The sequence below is a fragment of the Branchiostoma floridae genome, chromosome 4, assembly GCF_000003815.2.
Source record: "Branchiostoma floridae strain S238N-H82 chromosome 4, Bfl_VNyyK, whole genome shotgun sequence".
Classification (NCBI taxonomy): domain Eukaryota; kingdom Metazoa; phylum Chordata; class Leptocardii; order Amphioxiformes; family Branchiostomatidae; genus Branchiostoma; species Branchiostoma floridae.
In genome coordinates, this window is record NC_049982.1 from 14,197,041 (window position 1) to 14,218,208 (window position 21,168).

General features: G+C 42.2%; 1 protein-coding gene across 1 annotated transcript; it reads left to right on the forward strand.

Annotated features, from left to right (window-relative positions):
- The first annotated feature begins 408 nt into the window (after positions 1–408).
- On the forward strand, positions 409–20,887 carry LOC118413087. The gene is made up of 4 exons (XM_035816240.1): positions 409–3,583; positions 9,418–9,498; positions 15,146–15,284; positions 19,702–20,887. The coding sequence occupies exons 1-4, from the start codon at positions 3,469–3,471 to the stop codon at positions 19,877–19,879; spliced, it is 513 nt and encodes a 170-aa protein (XP_035672133.1). The 5' UTR covers positions 409–3,468; the 3' UTR covers positions 19,880–20,887.
- The last annotated feature ends 281 nt before the right edge of the window (positions 20,888–21,168 follow it).

Sequence of the window (21,168 nt, forward strand, 5' to 3'; positions counted from 1 at the left end):
GCAAAAATTGCAAATTTTAAAGCGATGGACATGTCGAGTTTTCCAAATCACTGTGTTTGACGGCTACCTCCTTATCTTAAGTGATCAGAACGACATAGTCCTTGAAGGAATCAAAGTCAAATTGATAGCTATAGCGAGGCGTATTTGTCCCTTAAGACAATTTTCTACTTTATGGCTTTTTCTCAGTTTAAGCAATGATTAGGAACGCTGACGGACACTCGGTACTGGACTGAGCGGGGGTGACATCCATCCCTGTGTCGCGTGCGGACATGATGGATTGAGCCCATTTCGTCCTGTAACGCTAATACGGTCCACTGGCCTAGGAATGGCCTATTGACGAGATTTATCATGTTAGCCAGCCACCTCCACTTCACGCCTGTGTCCCAGCCGGAGTCGGCCGCCCTGTCTCTGGTGTGCCGAAGACACACGGACAAACGAGGTCGGTCACACATTACAGATTTCAACATGAACTTCGTCTTTTATACATTATGATCAAGACATTGTATCATATCATTCCAAAACATCCGCCGAAGAAGATCTTGTTTGAATTGTTGGATTGTCTAAAAAAACAAACATTTCAGCAACTTTCACAATATTCTATCTGGTCTATCCATCATTTAGTGTCCTTTCTCCCTTTCAATTTTCTTTCTCCCTTTCAACTCCTCTCTCTAATTGATGGTACTGCTTCCTTAAAACCAATTATTGTAATCCCACCTTAAAAGCAATTATTGTCATAACAAACATATTAGCTGCAATAGTTTTGAGATTGCAACCCATAAGAAATATCTAATTCCATGCTACCAAGTTAAAATAGCAAGTCCTAGCAAAATTTATTTCTTGCCGAGAAATCCATCAATCACTGAGGTAAAGATCAGGTGGCTACAGTTTCGCTGTCCTTGGTGCTGATCCGCAAGATTCTCTAATAATTGTAATCATAGGAGAAGACTAGCATAGCATTCCTAATAGAGAAGTTGAGGAGAAACGAGGAAAGGCGTTTCTAGCTTTACCAAAGACATAGATGTGCGGTTGAGTGCTAACCAGAAGGAAAATGAATTATTCAAAATAGTTTAGTCAGATTGTCTGCCATTATCAGATAGTCGTCTAGTCACTCTGAAAGCAAATATGTCATTCGTCAGTATCAAACATTTCAAGACAATAATTCGTTTTATAATTTTTCTTTTTACTCTGTAAAACGGGATCCATACAAGCATTCCTCATTTTTCCCTACAATTCAAACCTATTACATACAACCGTTCCGTAGATAGGCTCATTGTTGTTCCACTCGGATGATGTCGGTATTATGGCAAGCAGCCAAGAGAGAAACAATTTCCCATGCTGCACGTTAGGCGTAGCGCGATTTTAATTGGTTAAAAGGTTTTCAGCATTTCACATCTCGTATTTCAGTATCACAGATGACGCCGGTCATGTGCGCCAAACTAAAGTGCTATTGCTGCAGATTGGATTGAAGGAAAGAATAGCTCTAATGGGCTCAAATCTCACCACTTTTGTGGACTGGTCCAAAATATCAAAGGGCCGTTTTTGTTCACCCGGCCTTCATTTTTTGATCCACGGTTAGCTCTAACCTTAAATTTTGGAATAGAGTTCAGTCTTGGGATAGTGAGCTATTGGACGTACAAATGTCGGGACAGCAATTAAGGAATTCTATTACTTTGAGTATTGAATTTTTTATGGAGAAACTTTTCCCTGCTCCCCCATTAATTTTCGCCCTGAAGCCATTTCTGATGTTGAAACAATAAAACAAATCCGCACCTCATTATGAAGCACATTACCGCCTATTCCCCAGACTCTTGACTCACTTTTCATGTACAAAAAGATTGCTCATCAATATTTGGGGCACCCTTTCTATTTTCACGGAGGCAATGTATACTAAAACGTGACGTACATTGAGCCTTGTTATGTCCAATTCTTCGAAGCGCAATATACCTTTATTTCTCTAAATGTACATTTGTGACATAAAAGGATGTCTGTCAATTAAAGGTTCCACTCTATGGCACATATAGCAATATACAGATCGGACAGCGTCTTCCTTTTAAGCAGGAAAACATATAAGCTTGTCTCTTTTGATTCCATACAAGAGTGAAATTGCATTACATAACACTAGTTCTCTCGAGGATGGAACAACAATTCTTTATATTTATCATATTCGTCAATGTTCGAGTTTGATACATTAGTCTATTTCTCTACCATTCTCCTCACCTCTCCCCATCGATCTTTCCCTCGCCCGCATCCCCTTCAAAACTGACTGAATAGAACCGTCCGTACGGAACATCTGTGCGGGTGACTTTTGACTGAAACGATTACGACTGTAGCGAACTCTGATGAGAGGATCACAGTCCCTTGTTAATTCACAATCAATAACTCTTCACATGACCGCTGCTTAGCAGAATGTCATGTCATGTGCAGCCAGCAATGTTCTAAGTACCCAATTCTAACTTATGAGCCAAACATTTTCTGTACAAACCAGGTGTGACTATGTGACTATCTAAATCAATCTTAAATGAAATTTAAGAAAGTATAACTGCCAATCCGCAAACGTTCCCTTGTGGTTAGTCTCTATTGCTGCGGGAACATAAATTTTATAAAGCAAATTCAAACAGGTATGTCTGACTCAATCTTGATGGACCCAAGCTCACGACTGTTTGAAGTCGCTGAGATATCCGCCCACCGCATCCCTCTCTCTCCCGGAGCAGCACACCGCCCCCTGCGGCACTAGTGGGGAGCGCGGCGCGGTGGGCCAGTCCCCGCACACCGTCCACTTGTCTATCCCAGACGGCAGCATCGATTTTCCAGGCGAGTGTATCCGCACGTGGATCTTCTGCCCACTAATCCACACTCCGCCGCTAATGGGGAAGCGGCTACAGGCGGCAAGGACGATATTAAACGGTGATTGGAAAGATATATAAGTTATTTCTCTGTGGGCGCTTTACTGCGGATTGGCGTTTTTCCCATGAGCGATATGTGATCACGTGATCTGAGGAAGAGCCCTGTCATTTGACGTTTGGCGGAGACCAGGCGGTAGTACACTAGGGCGGGAGAAAGGACGTACGGTCGCCCTCTGCGACGACTTTCTCCACCATCTGCATCACTTTTCTTCAAACGCAGCACGTACGAACCTCTCCACATCGCTTCTTAGTGCGGCATCATTCTGTTTCCCTACCCGATGACTTCCCCAACACTCATTACAGTACTTTGTTATCGGCACCGGACCGGCTTAGACTGAACATCGCTTCAGAGTCGGACTTTAACTGGATCTCACTACGTCTCCTTGTCCTTGTACTGGCGCGGACGTTCGAGAGGAAGGGCGTTATCAGTTCTGCACATGTACTGCAGTTGCAACCACCAGGCAGTTTTGACTGTAGTAGATTTGATAGAGTAAGAGTAACAAACCATTGGTCCTTAAAGGTTTGATGGTAGTGCGTGTTCTCCCGAAGCTTTGTCTATAAAGACATGTTGTGTCGACCGAGAATAGATGGTACTGAGGCCTTAAGGTGGGCATTGTTCATCTTCTCACACCTGTACTTCTTCGCCACCGGCTGGGCAACGGCTGACTTCACAACTGCAGGTAGGAGCGTCCCCTTCATGTGTTATATAGGGCAATCCTTGTGTATTAGTTCCTACTACATGTATATACGTTAACATGTTAGAACACTTATATCAGACAGAGTGATTGTTGTTTCTCTCAAACATTAACTAGCAGTGTCATGATACCATAGTCATAGAGTATGTATCGTTCAGATGACGTGCATAGTGGGAAGATCACTATTGTCTTCAGTCTGCAATTAGCCCTAGTAGTGACAGCAATTTTATATAACAGTTCCACGTGTGCTTACTTGAGTCCCTCCAAATTTCAAACGCTTATGGCGTCTGTACTCGAAACTATTTCGCAGCGACGCTATAACACACCTGTTCGTATGTCTTACTCGACGCCGAAATAGTCCATGTGTCTGCTACATTGTTGTTGTTTTTTCTCAGTATATGTCTTAGTCTGTATAGACTGACTGACAATAATAGCCCTAGTATCTACTGCAAGGCTAACAGTGCTGAAAGCATTTACCATATTAATCATAACGATGTATAATTCCATCAGCGGTATCTTTTCGTGAGTGCAACACCAACAATCGTGGTTTCAGCACCCTGGAGAGTGCCACCAAAAACTTCCATTCAGCTTTAATTGTCATTTACACAATTTTACACAAAATTGTCGGCAATATGAACACCTAAACATCCCCAAGCAGGTCAGACTTGTTATAAGATGTCGAGACCGAAGCTACTCTAGTATCCAAGACAGCAGATAACGTCTTGACAGTTCTCTGCTTTAATCCATACAGCACAACTGAATTATTCCTTTCTGATGGAAACTTTTGTTTTGATTCTAAACTTACGAATATGATACAAATGCGCTTACTAGAATAGATTATTTTTGCTAAGATCCATATTTTGTCCCTACCCTTTTTGTGTGAAGGTAAATTTTGAATGTATTGATGCGAACTCTGATGAGATGACTCAACCTTAACCAATAAAAGGCCATTCCAAATGAATCCATGCACATTTTATTCCTCGTTATACGGTGCATGCCGCTGCAGCTGTTTACAAGTAGTCTCCCTGGGGACCACCGTATTCCTCCCGCCTGCTATAATCGCTTTGTCGGCACGGCCACTGGTATGTGTGATTGTGATTGCGGACATGTACGGGCGCCGTTTCTCCAGTCCCTCGGGAAATATCGACCACCGGGACCGCCTAGTTATCTGGGCAGTAACGTAACATTAACGGCACAAAAACCTGTCATACGTGTGCTATTGTCATGATTTTACTAGAAGAGCCTGACTAGTTAGATGGGTCGTTTCCCTCACAGTTTCCGAAGGTATATAGACATTATTTACGGTTGTGGATGCTGGCCCTCGTGCACGCGTGAAGTGCGCTGTTCACTCCCTTCTTGTCAGGGTGAACGTTAATGTTTTAAGTGCCCAACAGCTACAAAAGTCTCCATCTGTCTTCACGCCACCTTCTCACCCTGTTCTTTGTCGACGTTCTCCAGTCGCAGTAAATATCAACTCCACATAATGAGTGACTTCCGGCTCTGTGATGACGAATAGCCCTCTTTTCTCCCAGCTGTAATATATACATGTAACCGATGTTATTAAGGTAATCATTCAGACTTAACTCCAATACTCATGGCAATTCGTACCCATCCAGCCGAAAGACGTGTGGAATAATACTGAGACAGGATTCCATTTTTCATCACACTGTAATCTTTAGAATCTTTTCAATTTCAAAACCGCAAAAATTTGAAAGGTAAACAAAACTTTTTGAATTGCCAACACAAGAAACGTAATTGCGGCTAAAAATATGCACATCATGACCACAGGTAATTAATTGGAATATCCCAGGATAAGCACTCTGCATCCACATTTTGTACATGTTACCATCCTCAACAGTTATCACATACACCAGTACTGTTTTAGAATGGAAGATCTATTGAGTAAAGTGTGTTGAGATGCGTTGGAGACATTTCACGCGGCGCGTCACTCCGAGGACGCACCAGTCGCTCTGAATCAGTACCGGGGGTGGCCTCAGCCCTCCCGCTGTCTCACCCGGCACACAGACGCACACATCGCTCAGGTTTTCACCGCTCTGACGTGCGGAGCTGATCGCATAACGCGGGTCTGAGTCATGGTAACGGCAGTCATTGCCAACGCAAAGTTCACGGATATCTTAGCGTAAAAGATTATATTAAGTAGTACGTCACAGCAGGGGAATACGGAACTGGGCTTCCATTTGCTAATGTGACTCAGTGGAGATTATATGACTCACCTATGATACAACATGTTTGTAAAGATTTCATATAGCATTTAATCAAACAACTGAATATGATTTTGGAAACGTTGGTGACACTGAAGAAAAAAGTGGATGCTATCTGAAACGTCTGACCGTTTTCAAAATCATATCCAGTTTCTTGAGTAACTGCTCTTTGGCATATCTTATTACCTGGATGTCTTACCTTCATCAACGTATGGTTGTAAATAAATGTTCTTTCGGCCCGTGTCCCATTACAGAGTTCACACCACAGGGGCGCTTGAACTATAAATCAAACAACGTTTGAAATGGTTCGCCGTGCCGGAGGACCCTCCTGTACTCGTCATTACTTTGAACCGACCCGACAGCCTCGTCTCTACTCTCGCTTGATGAATCTTCGGAGTCATAAGATCTGCGGTGGGACAAAGGCTCATGAATAAAGAATCCGTCTTCATGCGTATTTGACTTGTCATTATGTGTGCACAGGCGTAATCAATGCATGAAATGTTGTTATGTGGTCGATAATGAAGCAACAGGTGAAAATCAATAATTTTCACTTTATTAGGAAATGAAGCACCACTTCAATCCGACAGCTGTGTAGATATACTTGGATCTATAGCGGCATTTTGACATGTTTTGATGCGATTCTCAGTTCTTATACTTGTACATCGAGTTACAATGAGGTGCAATGGCGTGGCAAGTAGGAGATTAACTAAATGCATTCCCTCATCTTATCACGCACACTTGTGATAAGAAATATCCCTGAGATGTTCTGTAGATGTTACTCGTCCTACAAAAAAAAGGATCATTATTGAGCGCCTCTCCTTATAATTAAGGTTATTGAAAAAGTTGATACAGAATACGTGGTCTTGCATTATACAAGCGTCATTTTTCCAACGACGTAAAAAAAAACTATAAATTGCCTTTGGTATTTGACTAGATAACCTGGCCTATAAAGCAGCAAAGCCAAGCTTTATCTGTTTATCTTTGTTCACATCAATGATAAAAGGGTAGTGTTATTGATCCGAGCTTTTACACTTTCGCGCTAGATGTTACTAAGCGACACTCGCCAGGAATCTGGTAACACATATCACATATCATATGTCAAAAAGCGTCCGAACGCAAGTCTTACTAACGTATTCATAAATCCGTTTTATGGAAAATGAATAGGCCTGTGAATGTACGTGACATGCGAGGCCGAAGTGGGCATCAGTATTCCATCAGCAGTGGGTGTTCCCATGCCGGTGATTACGCGTCTGTGGCCGCAGTGGCCGCGGGTTGGTTCCCGCAGCTCCCCGCCTGGTGATTGCTCCAATAATCATCTTCATTTCAGCAGCTGTTCAACCACGGTCCCAAGGTCCTGTCAAGGTCTCATCCACCTTTGTAATTGACTCAGTAGAGGGCACAGAGGACAAACATGGCCTTATAGAGATGGCAATTTTTTCGTCTTCTCGTTTTCCTTTTTACTTCCGTTTTGTAAGGCATTTGGCTTTGTTACCTATCCCTTTTCGGGACGCACGGTGCGATAGCGATTAATTCATTCTAACTTAACTTGCAATTCTTCAAAATCGAACAGATTTCCGACCTAAGAATTGCAAACGGATGGTAAAGGAAGTGTCTTGTCGCTTGTACGATCAGATTATCTCCTTTATCCTTATATCAAGAAGTCAGGTCTTCACTGTGAATTGCCCGAATTCGCCAGAACTGATATTACCAAATGCCCCTCTTATTTGTTGACAACGCCCGGGCCATCGATTTCGTCATCAATGTCAAAAGATCACTCAGGATCAGCGACCTCCTATATATGCCTACTCTTTGTACATTACCAACGAAGTAAAAGTCTGACCTCAGAAACGTGCGTTGGACGAGCACTCTCTCTTTTTTTACTCTGTTGACTTTTATCAGGGGCTGGCGAATGCCTACAACCAGGAGATGTGCAATTTTACCCATCCATTAAGGGTGTGTAATTTCCACCTAAAAGGTCAATGGAGACGAGCACTTTCCAAGTCCATCCCAACGCTAACCATCCCATAACACCGCCGACGGCACCTCTGAGAGCCGGGATCGTCAAAAGGCACTTCATGAAGCAACAGAGATGTACTTCTGATCACTTACTAAGGAATCGTGATTTTCACCTTAAAATGTCATTGAGGAAGGTCAATTTCCCCGCTCTGCCGCCGTTCCAATTACCATAGAATACAGCGGCCACTGTGACGTCCGTAAAGCCTGTAATCTTAGTGATGAGAACGGAGTGTCCGGGTGAGTGCGCCATCTACACCCAAAGACAGGTGGACTTGCAATTTCCGTTCCATAAGACCTCCCCATCTTGTTGTTGCCCCCGTCGTTGCGCACATAGTCCCTTATCAAGTGCAAAGAACTGCCTACGTAAAGACAAGTTGCAGTCAAAGCGAGCCTATCGCTGCAGCAGTATACGTTTTGTTTAAAATAGCAGGTCTGTTGACTTCTGAAATTAAGCTTAGCCCCTTCGATTAATGTCAACAGAGTCTTGAGATCAACTTAATAACACATGGCTAACTTAACACAACACGTAGTATACTTTATCAGCGGTATAAAAACTATTTGACGAGTGCAATATAAGACAAAGAAGGGTGTTTGCAGTATGTACATAAGACATGGGTTTGGCCGAATATAGCAGAATCCTCACGAATTCATAATCAGTTTTGAATGGGAAGACAAACTTTCTCATGTTTATTCTTCTAGTTAGTGGACTTTCATGATCTCACATCATATAGATTGTGTTTAGTGGGGGTGACTGGTGCTGCGATAAAACCTATGCAGCTGGGACGCACACCACTTTAGGTGCTCAAGCACCGAAGGAGAAAACGTAAATTTCATTTCCAAATGGTGTTTTACGAGTTGATTGCTGACTTGAGCGAGAGAGGATCGATCAGTCAGTCCGCTTCAGTCCACTTGACGATATGATTATTGAAAGCAAATTACTTCCAAAAATCTCATCAACAAGATGTGAACCATACCACGTATACTGATTGTTTCGAGATTAAAGTGTATATTCAGTATGAAATAAGGCAATACTTAAAAGTGCCATGAACGTTTAATATGTTAATTGTAGAATTGACCTGTCCTTAGTGCTGAATTTCATGTTGTCTCAGCCATGCACAAACACTAAAAGTGGATCCAGCAAGAAGCAAATGCACAAATCTGTGCAAACCTTTGGCAACACCTATATATTCAGCATGATGTTTATGATACGCTTTGACGTGGTTTGTTCAGCGACTAGAATAAGAACAAGCCGTCTAGGACGGAAACAGTTTTACTCTGACGTCAGGTTGCGTGCGCAAATTGGGCCGTCTTCATACATTTTAACAGGAGTAAGTCGTGCTCGTTAGTAGAGCAACCAAAGATGACTAAAAGGGTCGTGAAGTGTGACTGATAATGCTGACGATGTGACAAATATGCGAAATTATAGGTAACCAACCAGCTTCTAAGGTGAGTATTAAGTCCAAAGATTCTTCCACTATAACTAGCGTTACCTGTAGAGGCGGATTGTGTTATCAAAGTTAACGTTATACCTATAGAATGGTATGTTTTCTTCATCAACAATGATATATTTCTTTTCTACAGTTGTCGGCAATGTGACGGACATCTACAATGTTACAGATGCGCCTACAGAAGTTCCTAGTGCCGTGGTGAAAGACAAAGCAGGTACGTTTCGTTCCTTTTATCGTCTTTACTAAAGAATATATAACAACGCGCGGTGAGACAGATTTCGCTAAACATTTACAGCTGTGAGACAGACAAACCAACGAGCCGTTCCTTTGATAAGTTTGAACCGGAAAGCACTTAAACTAATCCTGTTGTATGAATGGCGGTCTAAACCGATAGATAAACCATGAATTGGTATTACTGCGATTATTTGTCTCAGCTAACGAACGCTAATGAGCAAATACGAATGAAAATTATCCTCTGAATAATTGAAATGCCATCTGTAAAGTGTTGTCTGGTAAAAAAGTTTGAAAAAGTTTCTATTTCTGCAGCAATTTACCAATCAATGAAATTTAACCACCGGAAAAGGCAATAAGAATATCAGAATACGACGGATTACTCACCAATGCATTTCATAGTGGCGTCACGTGCATGACATATGATATTTGATTATCTTTCAGACCCAAACAAACCGATACGCGTAGAACACGTTTTGGGATATGTCATATTCTACTATCGCGTATCTGAACAACAACTAGCCCGAAGGCAAATGTGTCTAGCGTTGGTTCAATAGTACAGCAGTAGAAAATACATACTAGTATATATGGTATTTATGTTGTAGTTTCTTCCATTGGTTCCGCTGACATTGGTTGTTATTTTTGATCTGGACGAATGATGTAAAATCGAAGGGAGCACGCTTCGTCCTACACGGGTCATGTGCAGGCCCCAATTACTGATATATCGCGATAAAATATTGATGAGATTTACTGGGAACATCGCATTGGTATCGACGTACCTGACCCCTGTTCGCACTGTAGCGTGGTATTGGACTGATACATACACATTGATCCCATACAAAAGGACGTCGACTCCTACGTCGCCAAGCCTTGCGTCAGAAGTGTAAATCTCCATGGTGTTAACTTAAACACCTGCATGTGTTCTTATACTCACCTGCGGAGTCTGTACGTCATCGGGTGCACAGTTGGTACGTCATCAGTTATCATCAGGTGTTCCTGTACTCACCTGTGAAAACTGTACGTCATCAAGTGCTCATGTACTCACCTGTGGAAACTGTACATCCTCAGGTGTTCATGTACTCACCTGTGGAAACTATACGTCATCAGGTGCTCATGTACTCACCTGCGAAGATTATACGTCATCAGCTCTGCGTGTAATACCCTGTATAGTTTGGTGTAAATTTTATATGCACTTGGAGGCTTTTTTTAGGCTTCATGTAATTTTTGAATCTTCAGAGTTTTGTGTAAATTTCATGTACTTTTGGAGGCTCCACACCTTACTCGGCCGGCATGAGTGAGTAATTGGTGGATTGTATTCCTGGTTATGGGAGAGCACATCAACTTTGTGACACCTTCGGCCCCGCAATCAATACCCGCCATCGATCGGACTAGGCCACTAAATCCCTCTTTGTGAATTCTCACAGGTCGGCCACATTTTCTGACCTGTGACTCAAGGCTCGATGTTTTGTACAGTGAATTACGCTTGACAAGCTGTCATTATGAAAGATATTGATTTATGAAGACGTCTTTTCATCGATTCACGCCAGTCATTAGATTAAACACAAAGGCACCTTTATGATTGAAAGAAAAAAGAAACGTGCTCCGGCTCTGCAAGGCAAAATATATCTATTCTAAGGATTTGAAATGTCCAGGAAGATTTGTTGCCCCAACTTACAAAGCGTTAGAGCGTACGTGAGTGTTGGTGGATCAGCTCATCTCTCAGAAACATCTCTACTGGGCATGTGTCTTTGATATTGTGATCGCGTGCATTCTCGCCTTCTCAATATACAAGATTCTGTGCGACGAATGTCGGACCTTTCGGCACATCCACAGTTCGGTACCTGCTAGTCAAGATTCACATAACAAGATCTAGCTATGTGAGTCACGTGCCACTCAGTAGTAAAGTAAAAAGGAACGCCAAGAACTTGCCAGTAGCAGTGCAATTCCAAACTGCATTCAGTCGGTACTTTCTGGTGCCTTCGTTGGAGCGTTGGTGTAAAGCCTTTATAAACGCTTTTGTCGATGATTACATTGATTTATGCAGCAAAATATTAAGCTTAAAAGCTCTAGTAAAAGTAAAAGTAGTGATACTGATAGTCGCGGTAAGCATGGGTCTTGGCTCTTGTCAGGTGATTGACCGTTAGCAAGAGCAAAGGAAAAGTAGCTTCTGCCGTTAAAAATCAGGTTGTTCTGCAAAAATAGAAATGAAACAGCAGTGGAATGAGTATCAAATTGTTTTCTTCGATCAACTACAAACGTTGCCTCCAAGAATGGCCCAGAAAAGGGAGCAAACCACAATCGATTGACCGAGCACTGCTGTCAACAACTCAAACTTCGCTGAAGTTCTATATGGGACAGTGGGAATTAGGTCACAGGTCTATCAATGACGCTGGCAAAATTACATACCTGACCATTGGCCTTTCTCCATTACACTTTCCATCAAGTAGAAAGGTATTGGAAACGCGTTTTTCACGTTATCGACCACAGGAAACTAATATTGCAATTGTGTCATACTCACCTTTAATTCTCAATGTGATTCTATGTCGATCCCAGCTGAGAGGTCTATCAGGACTACTGAGCTCATTTCATTGAGTTGGTGGCATGTGGAAAGTGAGCGAGTGAGTATGTGAGCGTGTGCTTGTGAGTTAAATCAACGGTGAATGTGCGTGTCTGTGAGTAAGTATGCAAATGTTTTATGCAAAGAACCCTTTTGTTACGATTTTCCAAGGAGTGTTAAACAACAGGTCACAAAAAGTTTGGCTATTTTCAAATGTGTCGAATGCATTGTCTTTAAGAAGATTTATCGCATTAGGATTCGGCACTAGTTTAGTTATGGGATCATTCTTGTCAAAACTATTTCCTTACTATCGTATGTCTATCTTTACGGTTAACACTCCCCATACGCTTTTTTGGTATCAAGTGCCGCTGGCATCTAATCACACCACACAGTACCGCCGTCAAATCAAGCTTAGATCGCCTAATCAAGCTGGCGCGATTGGACCTCGAATTCGTAATATAATATGCATCTGCCTCATCCATCTTAGTACTGTTAATCACTTGATTGTTAATTCATGCTGCATTTATGGCTAGAAACAACCGAAAGAGATTTATAAGCCCGTAATGGTGACGAGCATCGCTAACTCCATAGAAACGAAGGCTGTGTGGGTTTACAATCATTTGTTTGAGCATTAAATGGGATCTGTCCTTTTACTGAAATCGCATGTTTAATGCAAAATAGAAGCAATTACTAAATGGTATTGACCGTCTGTATTGAGAGAGGGAGAAAGTGGTGTATTGGCCCATTACCGTATTGAAAAACGAAAATCACAAGCCTCACAGTAATGCATTTTAATTTTGTCTTTCAAGACTTCAAAATTTGTTATGAAATTTCCTAATGTACCGAGCTGCCTGCACAATGTTTTCTTCACCATCCTGGGAGATGACTTTCAATGTCAGAGAAAACAGGAACACGGAACCGCAGCTTTATGTAATGAATGTTTACAATGTTCAAAACACTGCGTCAGCGATGTCTTTCTTCTCAAGGTCATGTATGCATGGCGTCAGTCATAATTCCTGTTTACTATCAATATCATATACGTTTGATGGCAGCCTAAAACCACCCTAAATCCGATGCAGATCAATTTCCTTGTTTCATTTTTGCCACGTCAGTCGGTATCTCGCCGCCATCTGACAGCGAATCGATCAGCCCAGCCTGCTGGAGGTTAATTAAAAACGAATGCCACACTTTCCGGAGAGCTGACGTCTACTTGCTGTTCGTTGTCCGTACACTTTGAACATCTGGGGAGGATTCACTTATCGCAAGTGTGACCGGGCATAGTCTGATTGATAACGTCTAACCAACAACACAAGATTGGAGGCTTTATAATCTAAAGCTACTGAAGGGATGTAATGATATATCATACGTTATAGCAAATGCTTGCCAGCCCTATCCTGTACACCTGTCGTCAGTAATACGTTATCATCACGAACACCCCTTTTCTGGATGATCGGGAAGGAGGCACTGAAGCTGTGATCAACAAATTTGATTTTGCAACAACAAACTATGAGCCGTTTGTTTCTATGTCTCGATAAAATGACAATCGTCGTAAGAGAAAGAGAAAGAGCGGGGGGATGAAAGCACACTAATTCAAAGAACATCCAAGCATGTGGAATGATATGTCACATTTCTCTCAGTTTCTACTCATATCAAACCTTAAAAACAATCAAGAACAGTATTACAATTTCAGACAGACTCTACCCCAGGGCTTTATGGGTAATCGATGAAACATGGCGTCGTGTCAAAAGAACGGCTTACCTTGTCTTGATAAAATACTGACTCGTTATGAACTTTTAATCATTACTTTTTTGAAAATAAGCGTTAGGTTTCGTGCCTAGATTTCCTTTCCAATCGTACATTATCCTTCGAGGAATCATTATTTCTTGTTATCTTCTGAGTTGGCATTAGATACTTAGTAGTTGGTACGTCTATCATTTGATTATTCATTTCGTTAATCATACATTTTCCTCCTGTTCTCTAGTGACATCCACTGCAGGTCCGTTTAAAGTTTTGTGACACTACTGTTGTATCCGTTAGTATCTATTTTTTAATATTTTTTGACTGATAATGACAGATCCAACAGGAGATACACACTATCCAGGCTGGATGTCACTACATACACAATTACTAGTATATAAAGATATATATAGTAACATCCAGACTGGAGGCATATGGGCAAAATTATAACTGTTGTTTACCTTAAAGGGCAAAATAGTAATCTATAATAGCTTCGTCACCTCCGACTTGTTCAAACATTTGGAAGAAAGATAGAAGATGGAATCGAACTTTTTTTAGTTCATAACATATACCTAACAGAAGTATGCCTCGTGTACATATGATATCACGCATTTCCTGGTCCATACCGTTGCAGTTACTTAGGGGACATGTTATGCTGTTGTTTCACCCAATTTTAGTGGCAGAAGAGGGAAGGCGCTTCACACTAGTGCCCTTTTCGGCACAGAGAGCGAATAATCTATAAACAGTCACAGCGAGAGAGCCTACGTCAGGCCAAATGTTACTCTGATTCCTCACACTTCATGGACTAGCACTCCTCATTGTTGATTCACTTATAGGAAGTCATCATCATACTCTCCTGGGAATCAGAGCAAAGTTGGAATCTACAAGTTCAGGATACCAACAAAACAACATTTTGGTCTATTCTTAAATCATGAAACAAAGGAGTAAACAAGACCGGCTCAAGTTGGTGGAAGGATGGTGGAAACCGGCCCAAGTTGCTTCCACCTTCTCCCGAGAACCAGAGAAAAGTCCGAATCTATTGACGTCGTTGCTTTCCTAAGCAAAAGTCCGAATACCTTAACATAACGTTTGTGCTGTAATCAGGGACAACACTCGATCTTTAGCTAGACTGCGACATTTTCATGCGTCACGGTTCGTACAGCCATCTTTTCAGCACCGTGGACAGGGTGGATTTTCCAAGAGAAAATTTAAACAGTGTATTCAAAAGGTCTCTGGCAAATATGAAAAAAAATCGATTGGTTTACCGGTATGCATTCCGTTATTTTGCACTACATTAGAATTTGTATCATTCAGTACCCTGAAACTGTACTTCCAGACCACACGAGGAAGGCTGCGATCCACACCTCCAGAGACAGCGGCAGGCACTTCCCCAGCCTCCGCAACATCGTCACCATATTCGAGGTGCTGGCCGTGGTCGCCGTCTTCACCATCCTGTTTTCCGCTACCGCCAGCAGGTTGGTGCACTTTGGGCCTCTCCGGTCCAATTAACCTTTTTTTCTGAAGCACACCTATCTCTTGTCTTACAATAAACGTTAATAATATGTTTAGTTTGTCACTGGACATAATATGATGTGAATTTGAGAAATATCTGTGCATTACAAGCTAACTATGGCCTTTTACCACCACAAAGGCCTGTCACTGCCACTAGCCGCAGCTAGGTACTCATTCACACCTGAGTTAAGTGGGGAAAGTCGTGTAAAGTGCATGTTCGGGCATGACGCACCCGCCATGACACATGAGTCAGGGGTAGGAGGAACCCCTTGCATCCTTGGTCGGAAGTCCTCCTAGGAGACGGAAACTCCAATAAACAAACCTGCATCTGCTGGGGCCGTCTTACACGTTGCATACAGTTGCCCCTGTAGGACTAGTGTGCCAGTGGACGAGAGGGTGGAGAAGGACGTGCACACCCCTCCTTCACCTTAAAAAACCCAAGTGCAGGCCAGGCAGACGGGTCGCCTTAAAAAAACCCGTCTGCCTACCATTGTCTTCCGAGACAGACGGATGCCAACCAACAAGCTAACTACAGTATCGGTGGATTCTAGATATCAAACCCAGTCAAATTCACAGTATTTGTGGTATCAAGATTACTGCGATGTTACCGGCCTAGTCGCCTTTCAGTCTCAAACCTCGGATCTTCTGGACAAGTTTATATGGAGATAAATGACGAGAGTATCCCATTACAACTGGGGAGTAAAAGTGGGGTCTTCTGACTAACTTCTGTAATCCCTTCTCACGGAGCTATGAAGAGATGTCACGGGCGGGTGACAGGAAGAGAGGGATGGTGGGAAATGGGAATCCAGCAGGGGGCTGAGGCAGAATGCAGCGTCTCGTCACCAAATTACACCCGCCTGGAACTTTGATCTCTTTAGAGAACATAATTTGTAACGCGGGATTACGCAGCACTTAGAAGTTGAACTCATATGACAACTTTAAAAGCAAATTAGGCATAATCCCCAAGCAGATGTTGGCTACAAAATCCTAACGTTTTCGAACGGTCAAAGCCAAAGTCGGAGAGGCTAGACCAGTCAGAAAACATAACAATTTTCTTATCATGGAGCCATGGATACATATACAAAAATATATTGTGCTTGGCAGAGAGGCGGGCCTTGGTGATATGGCAGAAAAGTCATCATCGGATATGTCAAAGTTAGCCCCCCCCCCCCTCCCGGCTACGCCCACGAGCTGACATTCTCCCTGTCCTTCCACAGCCAACTGTTCAAAATGACCCACCTGTGCACAGCACATCAAACCTAAAGTCCAGCCGAGCGTCCCATCCCTCTAAATACCAATTAGTTTGCAGTTTCCCCATTTGCAGGCGCCGTGGAATGGCTTGGATCCATTTGGCAGTATATTGAAGCGCCCCGTAATGGTTTTGACGGTGACCTTAAAGAGCTGCATTGTCAGCTGATATTCCACTATGTGTGGGAAATGAAATAAAGCGTAAAATCAATGTAACGTCTGGAGGTCGCAGATGGTCGTTGGGAAGGATTCCCTTCACTCTTGCTGGAATTAGGAACGCATCAGTGAGCTTGCTTTAAGGGATGACGATTTGCGTCAGTGCGGGTCAGAGGTCAGAAGACGCAAATCTGTCGTGTATGTCCTCTCGGCCCAGTTCTGCAAAGTGTTCCGTTTGTTAGCTACCCTGAGATCCAGCTGTGAACACTATACCCGCTCCAATCTACCTCCGCTCTGAAGGCAGATGCCATGCGTCAGTGATGCGATGTCGGTCCACGACCTCATAATTTCGTCAATGATATCAACCTTTTTCGAGTGAAGTATTATAAGTATAACACTCGTTCTCATTGAAATGTCGAAAATGGCATTTTTTTGGTCGAAAAATAAATCGGCTTTATTTTCACTGAAAACTACTTGGTTGTTTGGGAAAATTCCTCTTTTAACCATAGCCAAAAAATGACAACTTATTACTAGTATTTTCGGTCCCATTGGTAATGCATTACAGGGCAGGTAACAAACGTTACCGGTAACGTTTGTTACAACAGTAGACTTTACCCTGTTTTCTTCGAAAGGACTTACCTTATTGACTACATCTTTTAGGTATAAGTGAATGTCCCTAGTGACATTTGAAAAGTGGCCAGCTTTTTTACACCAGGTCAAATAGAAAGCCTAGACAGTATCGAACAATGGTAACGTTTGTTACAGTCATTTCTGTACAACATTTTGTAAGCAAGGTAGGATACAAATGACAGTCAACAACCCTTTCTTGTTTCTTTAGAAAACCAGAAAAACTGTACAGCGTCACAAAAACGGCCATTTCTAGTCTTATACGTGCATAATATAACCGTGGCAACCATCGTACTAGTGGTGGTAACGTTTGTTACAGAATCTGGCGACAGGCATAAACCACCTCACACAGCCTCCAAGATCAGTGACAGGAGCGATCTGACGTAATCGGGCAGAGGGCCTGGGTAGCTGGTTTCACCTGCCGAACAATCATTCTGGGAACTGAATTGTTGAATTTTTGGCTACTATTTGAATTCTTCGTTTCTTCTCAGGCGACAGCCATTTTTTAGGGTGTGAAATCCCACCCGTGGCTATAATAATCTTTTAAGCCATCAACCAATACGAATGTTGTGGTGCATCTTTTGTAAAACATTACAGGGGTTGTGGAAAAATGAAGAAACCAGTGATGTTGTCTATAATTTGCTCTATATCAAGGCGTAAAGTCAGGCGACAGCATTTCGACATTTAAATGAGAACGAGCCATAAGTATTTCCCATTGATTATACAAATAAGTTCCTCATTTACATAAATCGTATCAGTTGATCATCTTCTTCAATTGTTCAAAGTATGAAAATCGTATCTTATAAAAGAAGGCTATTCTAGCGGTTCCTCATAGTGTTCATCCTTAGTCCATCATTTACCACTATGGAATTAATATTATAGTACGTATTTCCTCAATAATCATGCGAATCAGCTCTTTATTTGCATTATTCATATGTATAGACATTTCTCTTTTTCTCAGTTACATATGTGACAACTTTGACAATCATGGAAGGCAGGGGATTCATAAACTTTCCTCAATAATTATGCAAACTAGCTATTGATTTACTTAATTAGCATCTTTCTATATCTTGATGGTCTGTCAACATGTTTTTGAGTTATTCTTGTCTAAAGTGAAATCAGCCTTTGTATTTTCAAAAGGCCACAAAGGGGTCCCAACCTTATACAGTAGTACTTACTCTCTGCCCAAGCTATCTACCACTTAAAAATCTACCACGACTACGGCATGTCCAGAACATGAGACTTCAAAAATGGAATTTCCGCTGCAGTACCTTAAAAGCCACTAGGAGCCCATCATCAAACTTGACCTTTATGTTCCTGACCCATACCTACCTACCAAATTTCACCATCCAAGGCTTCTCGAGTTACACGTACGATGACGCATCCCAATGGACTCGTAAACGGTCCATGTGCATAACAGATCCGCGCACATCTGGACGCAGATCTAGAGCCGCCTGTTATCGATTTTCAATTGCAGTCTTTACTTAAATAAATGGCCAGGGGATATACACAACGAAATGTGATTGCAGGTGAAATACACAGCTCAGTAGCGATACGCGAGACCAGCAGCGATGGTACGGCCGCCAATAATTCTCTGTATCCATGCCCATGATTCCAAGTACGAAGTCACTTTGGCATTTCTGAATTATTCAAAGCAACACAACCACGACGCGTGCCTAAGTACATACTTGAGATTATTTCCATATTGATAGAGGGTTCATTTTAATTTTTTTCTTTAGATGTTGGTCCTTATTTCCAATCTGAAGTTTCAAATTCCTTAATCACTGCCAAAATCTAACAATTCTAACTTCTTTTTCATTTTCTTTACTTTTAGATATCGAAATAGACATGACAAGATGCCCCCTGTGTCTTGGAATAAGATTCTTCTTCAATAAGCAAACCCAAAAAATGGTCCAACTATTGGGATGCAGATGCATGTCTTACTGAACCGACAATCAGCATAACTGTCATACTATCTTCTCGTTGAGTCCCTGTGGACGGTAAACGGACCAGTATTACCCGTGATGCCATGTGCGTGAGATGGCTCCACAGGGATTCTTGTCTTCGGCACAACTTAGCGGGCCAGTTTGAACCCTTGACCCAAGGCGATGCTCAAAGTCACTGGATATGGACACCCTATCTTTCAAAACATCTGTCACCACCATCGCTTACAGGATCTTACAGTTCCCGGACTATAATGAATGTGAAGTGTGAATGAGATCACAGGACTTCTTTTCCCTCAAAGATGTCATGAATATTGTCACCGAAGATAGGCACATTAGTCTATTACAACCGTGTATTTCTGATATACTAGTATGTAAACGATGATGAATCTTTTTTGTTTATCAGGAGAAAGAAGCCTCAGAAGAGAAGAAAGCCACGCCTTGTGAACGACTTGACCTTGAGACTGGAAGACCTGGAGAAGGTCGGATTACATCTTGATCCAGAATTGTCCAGGAACAACTTCACTATCCTGCCGAAAAACGACAACAACAATTACCTCCCGGGACCTACCATCATGGTGTAGCTGCACGTATTGTCCGCTGTGTGTCGCTGCTGTAAGAAGAGGTTGGCACACAGAGAGCCGAAGTTGACTTGCAAAAAAACAACAACTTGATTTTGATTACAACTTGGTTGTTTGGATGAATATCTTCCTAGGTTACGATCTGGCACGCTTTGTACTATTATACTGATGTAACAACATAGATTCGTTAGATTACTAACACACATTACCGGCCACGCGACGTGTATAGTGAACTGAGACCTGTCCAGGGTTCCAAAACCTAATGTGTATATATTCTATTGTATATATGTATGATAGTGAATGCCAGTAGAATTATGCCAGTATCATGATGAACAAGAAAGCGTTCACCAAGGACATGAAATAGAACTAGTATTTTTGTGATTTCCGATTCATATCACTGAGTAGTGCCATTGTGAGGTTGAATAGTTGCGGAGAAATCCATTATTTGACATGGAATATTGTAATTTCTAAATTATAAGAGCAAGCGTAAACATACTTAACCAGATAATGTTAACAACTATGCAGATTTTACATACAAACTCTGCGGAAACACAATTTCCATATCCATGCTCATTGGAGTGTCGCAAAGTATTTAATCGTCGAAGCTTCCCTGACGGAATAATATTAAGTTCAGATAACAACCGATCAGATGGACAAGATAGAGGTTGTGCCAACGAGATGTCAATATGTCCATGTATCACAGCAAGATGGGGCACGTACATCCCTGTTTGAAGGCTGCTTACTTTGCCTGTATCAGTGCATGTATTTACTCGCGATTTACTCCAGACGAGACATGTGCTGTTTCACAAGACAAGAGAACAGTTGACGATCTGCATGGTCCCAATGGGCATGCTGAAGCGTGGTTGGGATGATCCACAGCGCAGACAGACACGACGTGTGGCGTCGGGCGTGGCGTTCAGCTTAGAATCTAGAGGTCCTGAGTTCGATCCCCGCCGTGCCCCCGACGTTGTGCCCTTGGGAAAGGCACTTTACACGACCTTCCTCACTATACCCAGGTGTAAAAATGGGGAGGTAAAAGACTATCTTTACCTTCTGTCTGTACAGTGTATGTGGCACTGTTAATATAAGTTACAAAACTTGAGTGCAGTGCCACACTGTCCTCGTCAGTCCAAAAAAGCAAATAGAATAAAAAAAGACACGACGTCTGGCGCTAAGCAAACTCGGAAGACAAACTATAACAATATGGAGCCTAATGACCGTGATATAGATTCATGAAGAGGCAACGAAGCCTACGATACATTGTTGGTAGCATCCACTGTGACTCTATAAGT